This window comes from Mizuhopecten yessoensis, unplaced genomic scaffold, assembly GCF_002113885.1.
Source record: "Mizuhopecten yessoensis strain PY_sf001 unplaced genomic scaffold, ASM211388v2 scaffold8365, whole genome shotgun sequence".
Classification (NCBI taxonomy): domain Eukaryota; kingdom Metazoa; phylum Mollusca; class Bivalvia; order Pectinida; family Pectinidae; genus Mizuhopecten; species Mizuhopecten yessoensis.
The window spans coordinates 534425-555013 of record NW_018407511.1 but is presented as its reverse complement, the minus strand read 5'-3'; the positions used below and the strand labels follow the sequence as shown (position 1 = coordinate 555013).

The following is a 20589-nucleotide window of genomic DNA, read 5'->3' as shown; positions in this document are numbered from 1 at the left end:
CTCCATCTGTTGAAACTACCAGCCAAATATTATTATATGATTCTATGTTTTTTGGTTCTTCTTCAGAAATTGTTTACATATTTTTCCCTGTGACCTTCTAAGTAGGTGAAGGTCATTTTACTTCTCGAACTTCTTTGGCTCTATCCCAAGAAGCTACCAGCGAAATCTTATGAATCCATTCCTTTTTGTTCTTCAGAATAAATCGTTTGAAATGTTGTTGACCTCTGTGACCTTTACAGTAGGTTGAGGTCATTTTCATTTGCAAACTTTAGTGAGCTCAATCCCAAGAATTCACCAGCCAAATATTATGATTCTATACTTTTCGATTATTCAGAAGAAGTCGTTTGATGTTTTGACATATTTGACCCCTGTGACCCTGAAAGTAGGTCACGGTAATTTTCGTTCCCAAACTTTTACAGGCTCTATCCCAGGAAGCCACCAGCCAATCATGAAGATTCTATGCCTTTAAGTTCTTCAGTAGAAGTCGTTTGAAGTGTTTGACACATTTGACCCCAGTTACCTTGAAAGTAGGTCAAGGTCATTTTGTTCTCAAACTTTTCATGGCTTTTTTCCAGGAAGCCACCCGCCAAATATGAAGATTCTACACCTGAAAGTTCTTCAGGAGAAGTTGTTTTAAGTGTTTGGACACATTTGACTCCGGTGACCTTGAAAGAAGGTCAAGGTCATTTTCATTCTCAATTTTTTTGGGCTCTATCCCAGGAAGCCACCAGCTTAGTATGAAAATTCTTTCTATATCTTTAAGTTCTTCAGTAGAATTTGTTTTAAGGGAAAGTCCCCCCCCCCCCAAATAAAAAAAAGAATTTGAACATCATGAATATTACCTATCCTACTTATGGTACATGGCAAGACGTGAAGTAGAACGTGTGAAAGTTAAATGACAGATGATGGCTGGCTGCCCAGCATCTGTCTCTAACGACACTGAATCACTGACAACATTTGAAATACATGCTAAAGAGAAGACACATCACATTGTCTAACAAGGTGGAAACATCCAAATCTACCCTCAGGAAATTCAGGCCATGATCATCCAAATATGGAAACTTACCTAGATGGTAAATATAGCAGGTCCAGCTTACAGAACAGACAACACAGCTGTATATATCCGATCAATAGAATGAACAACACTTGTACAAGTCACAGAGGGCCTACAGTGTTCACAATCTACGCATACACTGATACCTCCACTAGTAAACAGACTCGCATGTAAATAGCCAGTAGTAGTGTTATCAGGGTACAAGGGTAGACAGCTAAGAACACGGATGTGGAGAGGACAGCTGAAGGTCAATGTTAGGTGTTATAACCACCTTTAAGACATCTGTCTCTTACAGAAGCTGGTCCATTGGAGAAATGGCTGGCTGTGGCTACAGCTCTGTATCAAGCCTACCGCACACAAAGTAAATCAATAACCAACACACCACATATATACCGCTGGGTGCTGAATTCATGAAGCTGAACACATAGCTCTGCAACCACAGACAGCCAGACAGGGTTCCACAGGGTCGACTGTTTAAATACTGATGTCGTATGACATTTACTGTTCTGTGTTATCTCAAAAGTTGGCCAATACAGGGAAAAGACACAGACAAAATCTGCTCATATGGAAAATAAACTAATCAATACAACCCCTAAACATTGGGAACATGTATAACAATGCCACACCCAGACGTGACTGTAGAAATGGTAGGCTCCCACCTTTATGGATTGGTGGTGGTGGTGGTGGGATTTGGTAGGGTAGGGTTGGTTTGATATTAAATAAGATCGCTTATACCAAGCCTTCGTTCCCAGAGGGACGACTCTCCACTCATAAATAGCAGTAATATTGGCCAACAGATGCTCCAGATGAGCTGAGGCTAAAATCTGTTCGACCATTCTCAAGGAGTAGGATTTCAAAGATTTACCTAAAATTTCCTTAATAGGTCCCCCCCCTTATCCTCAGAGGAAGGCACGTGTGTATCCTCTATTCTATACAAGGTCAAGTCCGCTTGGCTCAAACCTTTTCCAGTACAGATTAGGTTATCGGTAAACCTTGAGTGACTGCGAGTAGCCAGAAAGTTTGAATACATCGTTTTTACAATAACAACAATAGTTTTCTATCTAATGATAGTTTGAGCCCTACATGCCCACATTTTGCATTATTCAAACACAAAATTTGAGAACTGATTGATTTTGGCTATTGGTGATGCAATAATAGCCTCACGAAACTCGCTCTAATTGATCTATTTTCACATTGAAAGTATTTAATAACCGAGTAATGGATAGTACTCATGATGTGCGACCAATATAATCATCTATGATGGACAATATGTACGTAAATATGCCACACGTTAGTGATGATTGAGTTTGTCACCTGTAAACATGTGCACGTGCCAGTTAAACAAATTTAGGCCCCGACTATGTATAACATCCTATCACATACATGCTATAACTTTCCGGTGCAAAATAGTGAGATCAGTGATTATTTTTAGTGAGATTTGGTCAAAAATAGTGAGATTTTTTCTCTGAATTCGTGAGAAATGTGTGAGACATTTAAAACATAAATTATATAGCATATATCATAGTATGGAATCATTTGTGCTGTTCTGAAGCCTCTAATGACTTTTTTAGAGCCAAAATTGAAGACTTTTTGATATTTTAAAAGATTTTAGGAAGGTTTACATGTGACATACAGTCCAGATAAAGCTATCAACATTTATAAGTAAATAAATCACATAAAAGTAAAAAAATAATAGTAATTAAAAAAAAAAAAAAAAAAATCCACTGGGATGTCCTTATTAACCCAGGTTAGAAAAAATATATCTCAAAACATTGGGAATATTTAATTTTAATTTGTTGGGAAAAAAATAACCAATAAATACTATTTTTATTTATCCAATTCTGAAGAAACTTGTTTCTTCTGTGTATGTTATATTCATTAAAACTCAATTCCATCCCGACAGCAAGAGAATGAATTCCGGATTCAATGTCAGTGCCCGGTTTCGATTTTATAGTCGCTTCCAACATTTTTCGTTTCGGTATTAACAGCTCTGACATCTCCTTATGTTGCTGTTTAATGTTGATATCAACTGTCATCACATATTAATTAGCAACTAGCCCCCACTGGATGTGGGATCACTGATTTAATTGCTAAACAGTTCACACATCGGTGAGCAAGTCATCAAGCCATGCCCTGCTAAATCAGCTGGCCGGGCCATTCAGAACTTTCACACCTATGCTGCTAATTGGCCTGGCCTGTGATTTAAGTGGCTGTCGTTTGACTTCAGACCTCGCAGTGACCAAGGTCAGTGTGAATTCATGTAGCTTTTCTTTATTCACTAAGATTGACCAATTATTTGCAACAAAAAGGGTGAAAATGGGTTCCCACGTTGTGAGACATTTTAGAAGGCTGTTTTTCGTGAGTCTCACTCCTAAATCGTGAGATATGGCATGAATGCTATCAGTATGGAGCGCAAAACTCTCCCGTCTAATCGCTGACAAACACTTGTGTCTTGTCATGTTATTACTGTGTTTGCAATTTGATTAATAATTGTGCGCTGGCCCAATCTGATTAAAATCATCTGTTACATGGCTCTGACTGAACATCTGAATGTGCCGCGGTCAAGGTCACGTTCAAGTGACCTTTAGATGAACCAATCAGAGGCGCACTGGCAAAAGTTTGCCAGCGAATCAGAATATCATGGTTGATAGATAAATAGCTAGGGGTATCGAACAGATTAGTTTTTCAAAACAAATATGGCAGCGGGAACTGACGTTTCTACGACGCCAAGGAAAACGTACCCATTGGGTAATAATTGCGTAGGCAACACCGCCATACAGTCTTTCTTCTCTAATAAAGCTTCGAATATCTTTTTCTGTTCGGGTTTCAGACGATCAATCTCAAATAACTTCAGAACTTTCGCATCATTCTCATCAATGTCCGTCATATTTGTTACAACTCCGAGCGCCCCTTTGAAAGAGGGTCTCTGATTGGTCAAAATTTAATGAGTATTTATAAATATAAAGGTCACCTGAACGTGACCCTGACCACGGCACACTCAGATGTTCAGGCGTAGTACGAAGTTAACAAAGCCATGTAACATATGATTTTAATCAGATTGGAGCTGGCCTGATTTATTGCTAAACTGATATGTTACCTGTTCGAGTGCCAAACCAAACAGATTTGACCAGGTGGTTTCAATCCACCCTTCACATTCTGATACATTACAATTGAACTTCCGTCAATACTCGAGAAAACATCTACTGCTTTGCGGCCTACATACTTGTCTATGCTTTGCGATTAAGTGCAAATTGAACTTGATAATCAATTATTTTAAAATATGTAAGTAAATACAAAAAAGGCATATGTATCATTATTCATCGCCAGATATTATGCAAACATATCGTGATAGGCCATCGTTGTTCTGTATCAACGACTTCACTGTTTGTCCTGATTTTTGCCAATGACAACTCGGATTGTTCAAACTACTTTAAATTTAAGCGGCTATAACTTTGTGTAATTTGAACAGGATTGACATTTTTTATTTTTTTTTCATTTAAGCGGCTAGAACTTTGTGTAATTTGAACAGGATTCACAATTTTTATTTAATTTACCTATCTGACCAGAGGTTTGCCTAAGTCCCTTTCAGTTGTACTGGTGTGGTTACACTGGTAGTAATAAAGAGCCTTTGCACAATTTTGCCTTCAACTTCAAAGTGTGTCTGCCAGAAAGAATAGTTTTCATCTATATGTCCTTGATATTTGACCTTAAATTTTAATAGGATCTTGTTTTTGTCCAACAAATGTATAAGCATAATGAGACTGAATTGACTGTCTCTGCAATATTGTGCCTACAAGTTGATGTGTACCTACCAGAAATCCTAACCCATGACCTTGACCTATGACATTTACTTTTTGCTTTGGCCAGTCACTGTACATAGTTAGAGTGAGACTGGATAAATGGCTTTTGCAATATGATACCTATTACAAGGATGAAACCAATATGGACTGGGTAAACAAATGGACAATTACTATAACTACATACAAAACCCTCGTGAAATATTGCAGAAACTACCCCCATCATCAATCCCGTAAGTTATAAATCCTGTAAGTTATAAATCCTGTAAGTTATAAATCCCGTAAGTTATAAATCCCGTAAGTTATAAATCTCTGTGTTGCCAGGTATCCTTGGTCTCGTCATCAGTAATTCATTCAAATTTAAATGATTTATTATGAAAATACAGTCAAGCATAGGAGAAATATCAGCTTCTACAAAATGCTAGGAGTTTTAAGAAATTTCAGGTAAAACCACCTCTATATAAATTCTTCTCTCTCCAAAAACCCCTACAGAGAGAGCAGATGCACATAAATTCCCATTGTAAACACACAGCAAATGTAAGCGAAACAAAACTTTTTGGTTGTTCAACTGTACCATCTCAAGTAATTGTCGTGTATTTTGTGACATATATGAATTCACTCCATTACAAATGTACATCATTACTAATGTAAGCATGCAGATTCCACCATGTTTCACGAGTACACCATCAGTCCCAGCATATATATATATCCAGCAGGCTAAACAGGCTTGTACATTGAACTAATCATATGCAATACAAATTTAACCATTGAACTACTTTCAGTTAGCATTAATAGTCCATATGAACAGGAACCTGATAAATTCCACGAAGCTTGCTAGTGCTTCAAGTTGAATTTCTCATCTTTGTGATGGATTCTGATATTGACAATGAATGCTAACTGAAAGCTGTTTAAATTTTCATTTTTTTCTCAAAATATTTCAATCTTGGAGAAAATCAAATTTTATCAAAATGAAGCATTTAGCTTAAATATGTGAATAAATCATACATGCTGGTTTCATGAATAAAACTGCCATCTTCAAGAGGTCTTTAGTATATTCTATTACCATTATGATGCCATAATTTTATCACCACGTGGGGCCATGGCATTCATAGCTACTATGAATGACATCTGAACATGGTAGGGTTATATAGTGGCAGTGCTATAGAATGGTATATAATAATAAAATATAGTCTATTACATGTCTGTTATACCTGAGGATGGTAATGCTGTGAGGTCATTTTTGGAACATGATCGAACATACCTGTATGACATACAATATTATTACACCCACAAATGTTCTGTCCATGTTTACACAATTTCAAGACAAGTTGTACCTAAATTTCACAATGAAATAGGCCTGTGAAACTGTATTCTCTTATCCTGGACAAGTGTATCTGCAATTTAACCTGTGTGAGATTTCCTTGTCTCACCCTAGGGTTGAGACGGGGGGATTCCCCTATTCATAACAATGGTATGATATCACTTCAACAATACAATGACGTCACGTCAACAATCCATCAATGTCATGTCAACCCTGAATTTAGCATGTAACTTTATCATTACATTGTGTATATGATACACAATTGAAGAACGGGGCAAGAGATGAAGAATCATTCAACCCCTTGTGGGTGAGATGGGGGAATCTCAACCCTCGGGGAAAGATTCTTGTGTTGCCAAACACTTGGCAAAGCCTCGTATTTGGCAACTTAAGAATCTGCCCCCTTGGGTTGAGATTCCCCTATCTCACCCCCAACATTCTATAATCTAATTCTCCTTTGAAGAAAGAGTTTTGACCAAAATATAAAGGTTTAGAAGATATAACCAACATTTACAAAAAAAACACCTAGAAATGGAATCTCAAAGCCGCAAACAAATTGATCTGGCAAAATTGACCATTCTAGCAAATGAGTGAAAAGTAGGGACCAAAAAAACAGGACAGTATAATGTTTACCAGGAAATGTTCGCGGCAGTTTAATTAATGTCTTTTTCGCCCTCCACAGTTAGGGCGAATGAATCAGGACAGCAAATATTAGCACACAGTTCACCCTATATAGTAAACTAATTACATGTGAAGTTTACACTGGGCGATATAGATTTTACTAGTGAGGGGCAAATATTTGACTGGGTGAATATATAGATTTTACTAGTGAGGGGCAAATATTTGACTGGGTGAATATATAGATTTTACTAGTGAGGGGCAAATATTTGACTGGGTGAATATATAGATTTTACTAGTGAGGGGCAAATATTTGACTGGGTGAATATATAGATTTTACTAGTGAGGGGCAAATATTTGACTGGGTGAATATATAGATTTTACTAGTGAGGGGCAAATATTTGACTGGGTGAATATATAGATTTTACTAGTGAGGGGCAAATATTTGACTGGGTGAATATATAGATTTTACTAGTGAGGGGCAAATATTTGACTTGGTGAATATATAGATTTTACTAGTGAAGGGCAAATATTTGACTGGGTGAATATATAGATTTTACTAGTGAAGGGCAAATATTTGACTAGGTGAATATATAAATTTTACTAGTGAAGGGCAAATATACTAGTGAGGGGCAAATATATAAATTTAACTAGTGAAGGGCAAATATTTGACTGGGTGAATATATAGATTTTACTAGAGAGGGGCAAATATTTGACTTGGTGAATTTATAGATTTTACTAGTGAAGGGCAAATATACTCGTGAGGGGCAAATATATAAATTTAACTAGTGAAGTGCAAATCTTTGACTGGGTGAATATATAGATTTTACTAGTGAAGGGCAAATATTTGACTAGATGAATATATAAATTTTACTAGTGAAGGGCATATATACTAGTGAGGGGCAAATATATAAATTTAACTAGTGAAGGGCAAATATTTGACTGGGTGAATATATAGATTTTACTAGTGAAGGGTAAATATTTGACTGGTGAGACTTTCCCGGTATACAGTATATATTTGTTTAAAGTGTTAGAAGCAACACCTACTTGCTGTTTGTTGGTGGGGTACTGTTGCTGGGCATACTGGCTGAACTGTACAGCCGTCTGTTGGTTCAACGCTGTTCGGATCTGCATTCTGTCGGACACAAATGAAATCATTCAAACTTCTATGTAAAAAACCCAACATTAACATTTCATATAGATTTTATTTATTCAGTTTACTATTTCAGTTGAACAGGAGTTTGTCTCCACCAAAGACGTATTATGTAGACTTTCATTTTATGAAAAATTATCATATGTCCAGTGAAATTTCATCTGATGGATAGTTGGCAGTTGAAAACTTTGTAAAATTTGGGTTTCTGAATGTTTATATATTTCTTATATCCTTCTGAAACAGACTGTGACTTTGTTATTGGAAAAATTAAAGCCATGTTTTACAGAAATAAAAAATAATTTTAAAATACACTTTTAAAAATAATTTTTAAACTATTAAAATCTATCTCACTTATGAAACGGAGACTAAAATAATGTTTTTTTTTGTACTCATTTTATATAAACCCTAACATGTAGCCTTGAGATAGTTCAAGGTCACTGACATGAACAAACTTGCTTACCTGTCACTCCAGCAAGCTACAGGCTGAAGATCATTATTCTAGGTTATTGGTTATTTAGAAGAGATTGTCTGAATTTTTTCCCCATATTTGACATCTATTGACTTAGAAAGTGGGTCAAGTCAAGGTCACTCATGTAAACAAACTTTGTTTTCCTTAAACCCAGCATGTTACTGGCAAATTTGAATTACCCAATGCCTCTTGGTTATAACCAAGCAATCATTTAATTTTTGCAAACATTTGACCTTCAATGTGACCTTCAATGTTATACATTTGAACATACTCTATCTATGTCAATTCATCCGAGAATGCTAGTGATCAAGAATTATCATCCAAAGCTAATCGATTATTTAAAAGAATCCTTTAAAAGGATTAATACAAATTTGATACCTGTAACCTTGAAAGTGGGCCAAGGTGTTTTATTCATATTTAATAACCTTTTATCCAAGCATGTTAATTGTAAAATATCATCACCCTAGCCTATTTGTTGACCAGAAAAAGTTGTAAAATGTTGACAGTGGAAGGGCAAACCAAGGACCTGGTGAACTTAGAATCATGTCTACTTACTCCTGTTCAAGCTGTTTTTTTCTCTCCATCTCCAGTTGACGTTTGGCTTCCTCTTCAAGCCTCTGCTGTTCCATTTCAGCCTCTTCTATTTTCTTTCTCTCTTCTTCTTCTTTCCTTCAAAACAAAAAATGTTGTCCAATGATATTTGATTTGAAGAAATTTGAATATGCAGCCTATTTCATTAAATTATTGTGCAGAAAACTCAGACTGATCAAAGTGCTAATGGATTATCACTAGATTTGCTGTTTCAAACTCAGCCTTTGTCTTTCTACAATATAAGTACGGTAAACCTCTCCGGTCAGTTCGAATCGGCGGATAGTTCGAACACATATTTTTTTCAATAAATACAATAATTTTCTAGCTAGTGATAGTTCAAACTCTGATTGACCCTATTTCGGATAGTCCGAACTTGTCAAATGAAGAACGTACATTTAAAGTAAGATTTTTTTCGGCAAATTCCATCGATCGGCCCCGGAAAAATGCCAATACTTTGATCAACAGACACGTTTAGGGTAATGGGTTGTATGTGTGAGCATTGCAGTACAGCTGTGACAGACAAACCATAAATATATGTCACAGATTTTAGCGTTGATTCATTTTTTTACATTGTTTGAAAATACATCGTGCACGAGACAGCCAATAGCAACTTAGGCCCCAACAATGTATAAATAACATGCGATCAGTACGAACTGATGTCACGCTGTATGGCAAACTAAGAAATCGCCCTTGTATTGTCAAATACAGTGTTAACTAAGCATTATGATTATTTAATTGCGACCAGACATCCCTTAATTATTGCCAATCAAGGTGTTACCTTTAATGTGTGCCCTCACACCAGGTAGCTAGGGTAGGACACGATGTCGCGGTAGGGATCGGCCGCCCAGCCATTGTGAGTGTCGTGTTAGCATTCATGTCAAAGTCCAAAAATCCACAGGTGTCCCAATTAGCGATGGGTAATTTTGAAAGTTTCAACTATGTTTGGTAGGTATCAGGACACAAGCTAGGTAGTCTAACTTTTGTGTCACAAATGGAACGTGTACCGACTGTTTAGGGGCCTACACAATGGCCTCTGCTTCGCAATAACGATAATAATTATCACGAAATGAAGAAAGTTTAATGATCAATTAACATTGAATTAAATAATATACTATCATTTTACCCATTTATAAATGTGCCATTGTTCTATGCCAGGCCGTCGTTGTTACGTATCGACCTTACATTGGATATATAGAGGTATACTCCGGTGAAGAAAATATGTCGGGTATATGTTTGTGACTTGATTTACACTTTGCCGAAATTTTTGCCGATAGTTCGAACTCACGCTTAATTTCTGAAGCATAATTTTGTATAATCCGAACAGGTTCATCAATATTTATTTAATTTTGTTCGAACTGACCAAAGGTTTACCGTATTCAGCATGTTTCATCAGAATCTGGTCTTAATTGATTAAGATGTTATGTGGAAACCATTGACGAATCAGAGCAGTCTGGTAATTAATTATGCGTGGATTTTGCTCAACTTCAAACTTAGTCTTTGTCTATTGTAAATGCATGTTTTAATGAAACTGAACGATAGTTAGCAAGATATCTAGCAGAAACCAAAGCGGAATGGGCGGAAAGATGGATGAAAGCACTCTCTACCACGATAAAACTCATCAGAAATGTTGTACTAAGCAATTTCATAATGAAATGGTAGCAGAGTCCTCCATTAAATTCTCATTATATATCCAACAGCAGTCAAATTCAGTGAATATGTTAGATTTGGAAAAAATGCTGACTTACTGTTTCCGGAGTTTCTCCAAATGTTCAGCCTTGTGGGCATCTACGTAAGGTCTGAACAGGGTACTGAGTTTGTCCAGCAGCTCAACAAAGTCTTCCATGGCATTGTCTTGTGACATGTCCCCAAGTGACTGCCACGCTTGTCTGTAGACAAAATTTGAATACATTTGAAATCTGACATGATACCAAAAAACAGAAAGAAATGTCTTGCTTGATTTTTTGTTATGTCAAATTTACGCCAAACAAGCACATTCGTGGAATTTATATCCCCCGCTTTCAGGACATATTGTAGGTAAACATTATTGAGGTTAGGTTTAAACATGTGAGTATCATGCTGCTGAGACATAATGTATAGCTTGAAACTTGAAGAAAAAAAGCTTTATCTAATATTTGCTAGAGTTATTAAGCGGAAACTGCAGATAATGACTCTGCCAAATGGAGTCTGATTAAAGTGGTTGCCAAACTTGGCCGAGCCCTTATTGATTTGAACCCTGTTACCAAGTTTGAAGAAAATCGGATACTATTTGCGAGAGTTAATGAACAGAAACGGAAGATAATGATGTTTTTTGTTATTCAAGGGGCCATAACTCTGCCAAAAGGGGTCCACTGAAAGTGGTCATCAAACTTGGCCGAGCCCTTAAGGTATTTAACCATGTGACCAAGTTTGAAGAAAATCAGTTAACATTTGTTGTAGTTATTGCACGGAAACGAAGCGCAGTAGATAATGATGTTTTTCGTTATTCAAGGGGCTATAACTCCGCCACATGGAGTTTGTGAAAGTGGTCAACAAAGTGGTCGAGCATTTAAAGCCTTTAACCCTGTGACCAAGTTTGAAGAAAATCAGTTAACAATTGTTGTAGTTATTGCACTGAAATGAAGTGTAACAGACAGGCATGTTTTTCCTACCTATTTGCCCTATTTTTTTTGGAGCAGAAACAGGAAACACACATGTTTTTATTTGGCCTTATCATGTCTCATGATTACTGCATATAAATGAGATGTAACTGGCTGAATCCCATGTCATGCACCATAAATAAAGGATCAATTAATAGTTTGTATCATACGGGATATAAATTAAATCACTCGATTTGTCTTTATATGGTCTGGAAACATTGTGCACTGACAGACCCATGCACGTACCTGTAGCCCACTAACTCGGAGGATTTTGTACACTGACAGACCCATGCACGTACCTGTAGTCCACTAACTCGGAGGTTTTTGTACACTGACAGACCCATGCACGTACATGTAGCCCACTAACTCGGAGGTTTTTGTACACTGACACACCCATGCACGTACATGTCGCCCACTAACTAGGAGGTATTTGTACACTTGACAGACCCATGCACGTCCATGTGCCCCCCTAACTCGGAGGTATTTGCACACTGACAGACCCATGATCGTACATGTAGCCCACTTACTCGGAGGTGTTTGTGCACTGACAGACAAATGCACGTACATGTAGCCGACTAACTCGGAGGTATTTACTGACAGACCCATGCACATACCTGTAGTCCACTAACTGGGGGGTTTTTGTACACTGACAGACCTATGTACGTACATGTAGCCCACTAGCTCGGAGGTATTTGTACACTTGACAGACACATGCACGTACATGTAGCTCACTAACTCGGAGGTATTTTTACACTGACAGACCCATGATCGTACATGTAGCCCACTTACTCGGAGGTATTTGTGGACTGACAGACCAATGCACGTACATGTAGTCCACTAGCGAGGACGTATTTGTGCACTGAAAGACCCATGCACGTACATGTACCCCACTAACTCGGAGGTAGTTGTGCACTGACAGACCCATGATCGTACATGTAGCCCACTTACTCGGAGGTATTTGTGGACTGACAGACCAATGCACGTATATGTAGCCCACTAACTCTGAGGTATTTGTAAACTGACAGACCCATGCACCTACATGTAGCCCACTAATTAGGCGGTATTTGTGCACTGACAGCCCCATGCACGCACATGTAGCCCTCTAACTCGGAGGTATTTGGACACTGACAGACCCATGGACGTACATGTAGTCCACTAACTAGGAGGGATTTGTACACTGACAGACCCATGGACGTACATGTAGCCCATTAACTAGGAAGTATTTGTACACTGACAGGCCCATGTACGTACATGTTGCCCACTAACTCGGAGGAATTTGTACACTGACAGATCCATGCACGTACATGTACCCCACTAACTCGGAGGTTTTTGTACACTGACAGACCTATGCACGTACATGTAGCCGACTAACTCGGAGGGATTTGTACACTGACAGACCAACGCACGTACATGTAGCCCATTAACTAGGAGGTATTTGTGCTCTGACAGACTCATTCACGTACATGTAGCCCACGAACTCGGAGGTATTTGTGGACTGACAGACCAATGCACGTACATGTAGTCCACTAACTCGGAGGTATTTCTACACTGACAGACCCATACACGTACATGAAGCCCTCTAACTCGGAGGTATTTCTACACTGACAGACCCATGAACGTACATGTAGCCCACTACCTCGGAGGTATTTGTGCCCTGACAGACCCATGCACGAACCTGTAGTCCACTAACTCGGAGGGTTTTGTACACTGACAGACCTATGTACGTACATGTAGCCCACTACCTCGGAGGTATTTGTGCCCTGACAGACCCATGCACGTCCATGTGCCCCCCTAACTCGGAGGTATTTCTACACTGACAGACCCATTCTGTTTTCAAATATTTAAATTTTTGCACGTACATGTAGCCCATTAACTAGGAAGTATTTGTACACTGACAGGCCCATGTACGTACATGTTGCCCACTAACTCGGAGGAATTTGTACACTGACAGACCTGACAGACCCATGCACGAACATGTAGCCCACTAACACGGAGGTATTTGTACACTAGACAGACCCATGCACGTCCATGTGCCCCCCTAACTCGGAGGTATTCGTACACTGACAGACCCATTCTGTTTTCAAATATTTAAATTTTTGCACGTACATGTAGCCGACTAACTCGGAGGTATTTGGACACTGACAGACCCATGAACGTACATGTAGCCCACTTACTCGGAGGTGTTTGTGCACTGACAGACCCATGATCGTACATGTAGCCCACTACCTCGGAGGTATTTGTACCCTGACAGACCTATGCACGTACATGTAGCTCACTAACTCGGAGGTATTTGCACACTGACAGACCCATGAACGTACATGTAGCCCACTTACTCGGAGGTATGTGTGCACTGACAGACCCATACACGTACATGCAGCCCACTAACTCGGAGGCATTTGCGCACTGACAGACCCATGAACGTACATGTAGCCCACGAACTCGGAGGTATTTGTGTACTGACAGACCCATTCTGTTTTCAAATATTTAAATTATAATTAATTATAATTCAGTAAAATACATTGCACCCATGTACGTACATGTTGCCCACTAACTCGGAGGCATTTGCGCACTGACAGACCCATGATCGTACATGTAGCCCACTTACTCGGAGGTATGTGTGCACTGACAGACCCATGAACGTACATGTAGCCCACTAACTCGGAGGCATTTGCGCACTGACAGACCCATGAACGTACATGTAGCCCACTTACTCGGAGGTATGTGTGCACTGACAGACCCATACACGGACATGTAGCCCACTAACGCGGAGGTATTTGTACACAGACAGACCCATGCACGTCCATGTGCCCCCCTAACTCGGAGGTATTTGTGGACTGACAGACCAATGCACGTACATGTTCTGGAAACATTGTGCACTGACAGACCCCTACACGTCCATGAAGCCCTCTAACTCAGAGGTATTTGTACACTGACAGATCCATGCACGTACATGTACCCCACTAACTCGGAGGTTTTTGCACACTGACAGACCCATGTCCGTACATGTAGCCCACTACCTCTGAGGTATTTGTACTCTGACAGACCCATGTACATACACGTAGCCCACTAACTCGGAGGCATTTGCGCACTGACAGACCCATGTCCGTACATGTAGCCCACTTACTCGGAGGTATTTGTGCACTGACAGACCCATTCTGTTTTCAAATATTTAAATTTTAATTAATTATAATTCAGTAAAATACATTGCAACATAAGATTTTTGCAGAAAGTTCCTGAAGAAAAGGTCTTAAATATTTCATAAAAATGACAATGTTAATAATTTATAATTTAGCTTATTGGTACCATTTACCTTAGGAATACCTTTGATCTATAATGTGATCCTTGCTTTTAAACTGTTTGAAGTTTATGTACACTGAAGTATTGACAGAATCCATACTATGATACTGATTTACTGTACATGTATAATTTATAAAACCTCTTCATAGATCTGGATATAGCAGTTAGGTAGATGATAGACAAGATAAGACAATATGCTAAAAATTGTGGTCAAACAGTTTTGATTGTGGACAAACATCTTGGTTGGTATAATATCGGTGAAGTGTTATTGAGGGCCTCTTGTGCCATGGTGTTTTAACACTGATCAAGGGGAGGTAAATCTTACAAAGTTGATATATAAACACAACCAAAATTTGTTAACCTTGGGCTCATAGTATAGGCTAGCATTGAATAAAAATTGTGAACAAAAACATATGAATTATTTTAGTTAATAGCCAATATGTATATGTTGATAGGCACTTATTTATAATGTGTAGTGCTCAGTACTTATCAAACAGTACTATCTCAATCTTGCTAACTTCACTTATATATAGAAAAGCAGCTTGTATATTGCTGCTTATTATTTGCGGTCAGTTAGCAACACTATACTCTCAGTCTTACTTACCTCACTGGAGTATAGCATTATATTCAGTATTCAGATATCCAAGAGGTTATTAGCAAAGTGAGATTTACCAGTTATTCTTGTAACAATCCATATTAAAACATTGAAATGTAACGGAAAAATACTACATTTATATCATGCATGTCACTCAAGGAAGTAAAATGTTTCTAAAAAGTGTTGAAATGGGCAAACATACCCTACTTTACTTCATTAGCTGAAGCTATTAGACAAGGTGCTGAAGTATGTTTTTTTTATTTTTTTTTATTTTATTTTTTAAAAATATTTACAAATTATGTACAAGATGTTTTTCCTTCTGAAATGTGTGCAAATTCCAGGTATGCTTGTAGTTTCATCAAGATATGTCTATTAATAAAGGCAGCAGAAAAGAGATAAGGAAACGTTAACAAAATAACAGATCTCTAGATGGAAACTTGTACAGAATATACCATAATACAACCCACTATCAACCGGCATACAAAATATTATTTCTGTTCCTAGGGTATATATAGTCCTAAGCAGTAAGCACAATTATGTCCATTTTATTTGGAGGACTGCAAGTAAAGGTAATAGATCTAGAGTAACAGGGCAGTGGTCATGGATACTCTAAACACTTCCAGTTCCTCAACCAACAGGACTGGCACTGTCTATATATATAACAACTGGAGCTCAGTGCAATTCAATAGCGAGAAATCCCGAAATGGATTGCCAATTTCCACCTTGCTGCAGTCAGGAGCGGGGGAAAGCTTATGAACCCAAGAGCTATACTGGAAACATTTAGGTATAACCATACTAGACAGTTGACGGGGATGGACCACAGGAAGATTGGAAAGAGCAATTCCTGTAATTTACATTTAGGATTTCCCTATGAGGCATGGTGGCACATGACAAATGTATTATGGTAGATTGGCTACAACAATGTGCATATTAAACGCACTAATTTTCCACATATGTTGCTGTTGGTGTGTTCAATTACAGCTTCTGTATCGGTTTTCTGCTACCTGCTTGTTTTGAGGGACTATTGTGAACTTAACCGAACACCCTTACTAAAATGGACAAATTCTTATCTTTCAGCACACATATATACTACACAATGTATATGTAGGCTATGAAAATATATAATGACTAATCTAACCTTCGATCACTGCCAACCACATCGAGGAATCCCACCTCTGGGGAAATGTCATTGCGGCACTTTCCCTGTGACACCTGTTTAGTGTAGGCCACCAACTTAAGCTTGTCCTTATAGGTGAGGTGAATGGCTTTTCCATCTTTCTCTGTAAACATACAAATAGACAAATATTCAAATATATAACATCTTCTATAAAGATCGATATTTTGCATTTTTAATTAATATACCAATGGAGATATAATTTTGATGAACATTTACTATTTATCTAGCTTTTACAAAATACACAATATATTAGGATAAAAGCGTATATCCCAGTATCACTTAATTCTGACACAACCTAAAATAGTTTTCGACCATTTGGAACTTCTCAGATTCAGTCAACATTTTGAAACTGCATGGCACCCCGAAAAGTTATTTTTTACATTATTTAAGATGCACATAACTTTCATAACATAATATTCTATTGAAAACTATTTTTTAATAGAAAAATCATTGAATTCAGATGTCATCACTATTTGTGCACAAATTGGGCGTTCAAGTTTAAAAATTAGTTTATATCTAAATTGTGTGTCATATACTAGTGGTATTTGAATTCATTAAACATTTGTGCTATTTGAAGACTGTTTTAACAAGCTCTAAAGAAAATACATGTAAGTTCACAAAGATAGAAATTAGTGAAACATTCTTGAAGGTTTTTCTTGGTTTGGTTGGTGTGGCCATTTCATAAGCACCACCCTAAAAAGTATGATTTACTTCACTATTCTTAATAAATGTAATAAATGTGAGTAATATCTTATGCAATCATATCGTTTAACAAGGGGCCTAGAGGGCCTGTATTGTATTGAACATCTGGATATTAAAGCAATCTTGGCTAAATATTTTCATGAAATTGCACAAAATCATCAGATCCCAACTGACCCAATGAAAGGGCCAGACATTAAGACCAATCCTGGTAGCATGTGTATCCAAATCTTCATGCTCAGCAATTGTACAGTATATAACCTAGTTAAGGGACTGAACCCCTGAATGTGAGGCAGACCCCAAGGTCATATCTGATAGCTATACGATGATTGTCTGTCTCTTCATGCCCAGCAACTTCATACCTAATAAAATTTCAATCCCAACTATTTCTATATATAGATTGACCCAAGCCAGAAAGTAAGCTGTCAGAGGTAAGGTAGGCCCCCAAAGCCAATTCTGGTAGCTTATCATTTCGAATATAAAATGCACAGCAATTGTGTATAGCTTTATAGGGTTAAGATCTATAGTTTCCAAGTTTTGGCCCAAAGATTAAGTCCCTAGAGGTGTGGCCAGACCCCAGCGTCAAATCTGATAGCATGATTGAGTTTATTTCTTCTTATCCAGCAATTGTATACTGTAAACGTGGTTATTTATGCTGGGTAAAAAAAAATACGCGATCTGAAGGTCAAAACTATACATGCAGGGTTATTTACGCGGTTGCAGTACACTGTTTACTCTGCAGAGTTATCTCCCTTACTTTACAAAATGTGTACAGGGGCCTGTTTGTTTATGCGGAACAAACCAGTTTGTCCTTTTTTAAATGTTTACAGTATATGGTTATCAGGTGGATATTTCATGATCAACAGGTTTACAGTTATGAAACACGGACCCAGTCTCCTTGGGTGGGACCAGATGGCAATCTGTATGAGCAGTTGACAGCATTTCATTAAAATTGAAGTTGTATCACAGAATTTACAGGATAGACTGTAAATCCTGTGGGCACAGACACTGGCAATGCCATGATGTTGTTTAACTGATGACGAATGGATTCACTTAAATTGTTGTCATAGTCAAGTATACTCCAACAGTGTTAGAGGTTTACATGGCGAGATACTTTTGACAGGCGCCGTGTAACGCAGTCGGCAAAATCATATCCGATATAGGAGTAGGTCAAGTAATGGAAATGATTGCAAACTGACTGTATTATTTCAAGCACATTATAAAAAATGTTGTTAAAAATGTGAAGCAATCTGCTTATATATTTAGCTCTTCATGAAAGACCATAACGTATTCGTCAATTTCCTCTCTAGGTGGTCCGAAACTGGTTACACTGCTTACCNTTGGAATGCCGTCTGGGTCAAATATTCTACGTACTATAAAATTTATACACCTTTTCGCTCCTTTTCGTGGTTTACCCCTGCCCCTTACCTTTGTATATTTAATTACCCTGTTTACAACGACGCCGGGGTAACGTATAAAGTGTAGAATGAGACGTTTAGATCAAAGCATGCAAAATTTATCACGACATTTTGTGAAATAAATTTTATAGTACGTAGAATATTTGACCCAGACGGCATTCCAATCCAATATAGATACTGCAACTAGCACCTGTGGTAATTACATTCCACAGGAGCAAGTCACCAAACACATTCAATAAAATCACCGGTCCATTTCCCGAGATATATACCTTTGTAGAATTTCAACGCTAATTTGTACACTTCGGGAAGTTTGAATCCCCATCTCTCTGCAAAGTTGTCTTTTGTGTCTGATGTGACAGGCTCCTGGTTATCGTTGACAGTCAGCGAACCGACATCGTTGGAGAGCTCTTCAGCAGCAGCCGCCATTTTTGTTGTCCACGTAGAGCGAGGCTGAGCCTCATTCCTGATTAGGGAGCGTACTAATTTATTCTGGACAATGAGACCTCCCTCTGAACGCAGACGATAACTGGTTAGTTCTAGCACGGACTTAGATAACATCTAATCTAATTCCGTGGTGCTAGGCCTTCTTACAAATCTAAATAGGTCAAGTTTTTCATGAAGGCTCATTACAGTGTATACTACAATTTCTTATGGGCTCACATTTTTTCCTGGAAATAAAAAGAATTGTTAGTAGACTAGTCTAGAATGGTAATTGTGTAACCATTTCCAGGTAACACGTCCGTCTGACAAACCCTGGTTTTACTCAGTTTTACGTAAACATTGTCAGATTCGTGAAAAACTTGGAAAGAATGCTCTCAATACGGAAAATCTTACAGATTGGAAAAAATATTAGAAAACCAGAAATACTGTCAATAAAATAAAAAAAAAAGCAAGCTCAAGTTCGGTTTTATAGCAATCTCAGTTGAGTCACACATTGATGAATCAAGTAACTAACTAAAATACTCAAAAGCTTTAATTTTTTCTCCACAAAAAGTCCTTCCTCCTCTTAATGTATGTTGAGCATGATGGATCTATTCCAAAAGTTGCTTATAATGACCAAGGAAAAAACTGAAGTAGATCTACTTAAGGAGCTTCACCTCTGAGAAGTAAAAAAACAAACTGTTTTAAACTTTTTTCCTTAAATGGATTTTTGGAAAAAGGAGTAAAAGGCACAGTAGAAAATGCAAAAAAAACCTATATGTCCGTGTGTTCGTTTTTGTGCTATGATTACGGTCAAAGTTACAAATTTAACATAACATGTGATTTTAGGTGTTTTTTGGGGTTTTGACCATTTGCAGAACAAATTCATACATATGTGTTATCAGATATGTAGGAATGTTTGTAGATTATTATTATTATTTTTTAATATTTAATGAATTAAAAGAAAATGTGCTTCTCTTTCTAAAACATTCACAAAAATGGGGGGTCCGTGTGCTTCTTTTTTTGTCCCATTATCATTTGTGTTGGGTTTGTTTTTTACCTTTTTCGGGGTCAAAAATTAAAAGGGCTTCAGTTTCACTAAATATGTAAAAAAAAACACAATAATGTATAATTTTCCAGTTTGTTGCATATTATTTTTATCATATTAAACATTATGAAATTGAACAGCAAAGTTGAACCAATTAAAAATGGTGACACAGTGACAATTGAAGTGATCAATCTAGTGTCAAAAACGGTGAAGTTTTCGCCTTTTTTGAGGCGCAAGAAATACACATTAATACACATTTTCAAAATGGCCATCAAATTTGTATTTTTTTTAAATTCTTG

General features: G+C 37.6%; 1 protein-coding gene across 2 annotated transcripts in view; it reads right to left on the bottom strand.

The window, feature by feature from the left end:
• The window catches only part of LOC110455718 (Golgi resident protein GCP60-like), a 30294-nt gene extending 10895 nt beyond the window's left edge, over positions 1–19399 (bottom strand). For both annotated transcript variants that reach the window (XM_021506030.1, XM_021506032.1), the window contains exons 1-5: positions 19092–19399; positions 16667–16808; positions 10746–10886; positions 8965–9078; positions 7835–7922 (exon numbers count right to left, since the gene is read on the bottom strand). In XM_021506030.1, the coding sequence (XP_021361705.1) occupies positions 7835–7922; positions 8965–9078; positions 10746–10886; positions 16667–16808; positions 19092–19380 (774 nt within the window). In that variant the 5' untranslated portion in view covers positions 19381–19399. The remainder of the gene's footprint in view (positions 1–7834; positions 7923–8964; positions 9079–10745; positions 10887–16666; positions 16809–19091) is intronic.
• Positions 19400–20589: the final 1190 nt, after the last annotated feature.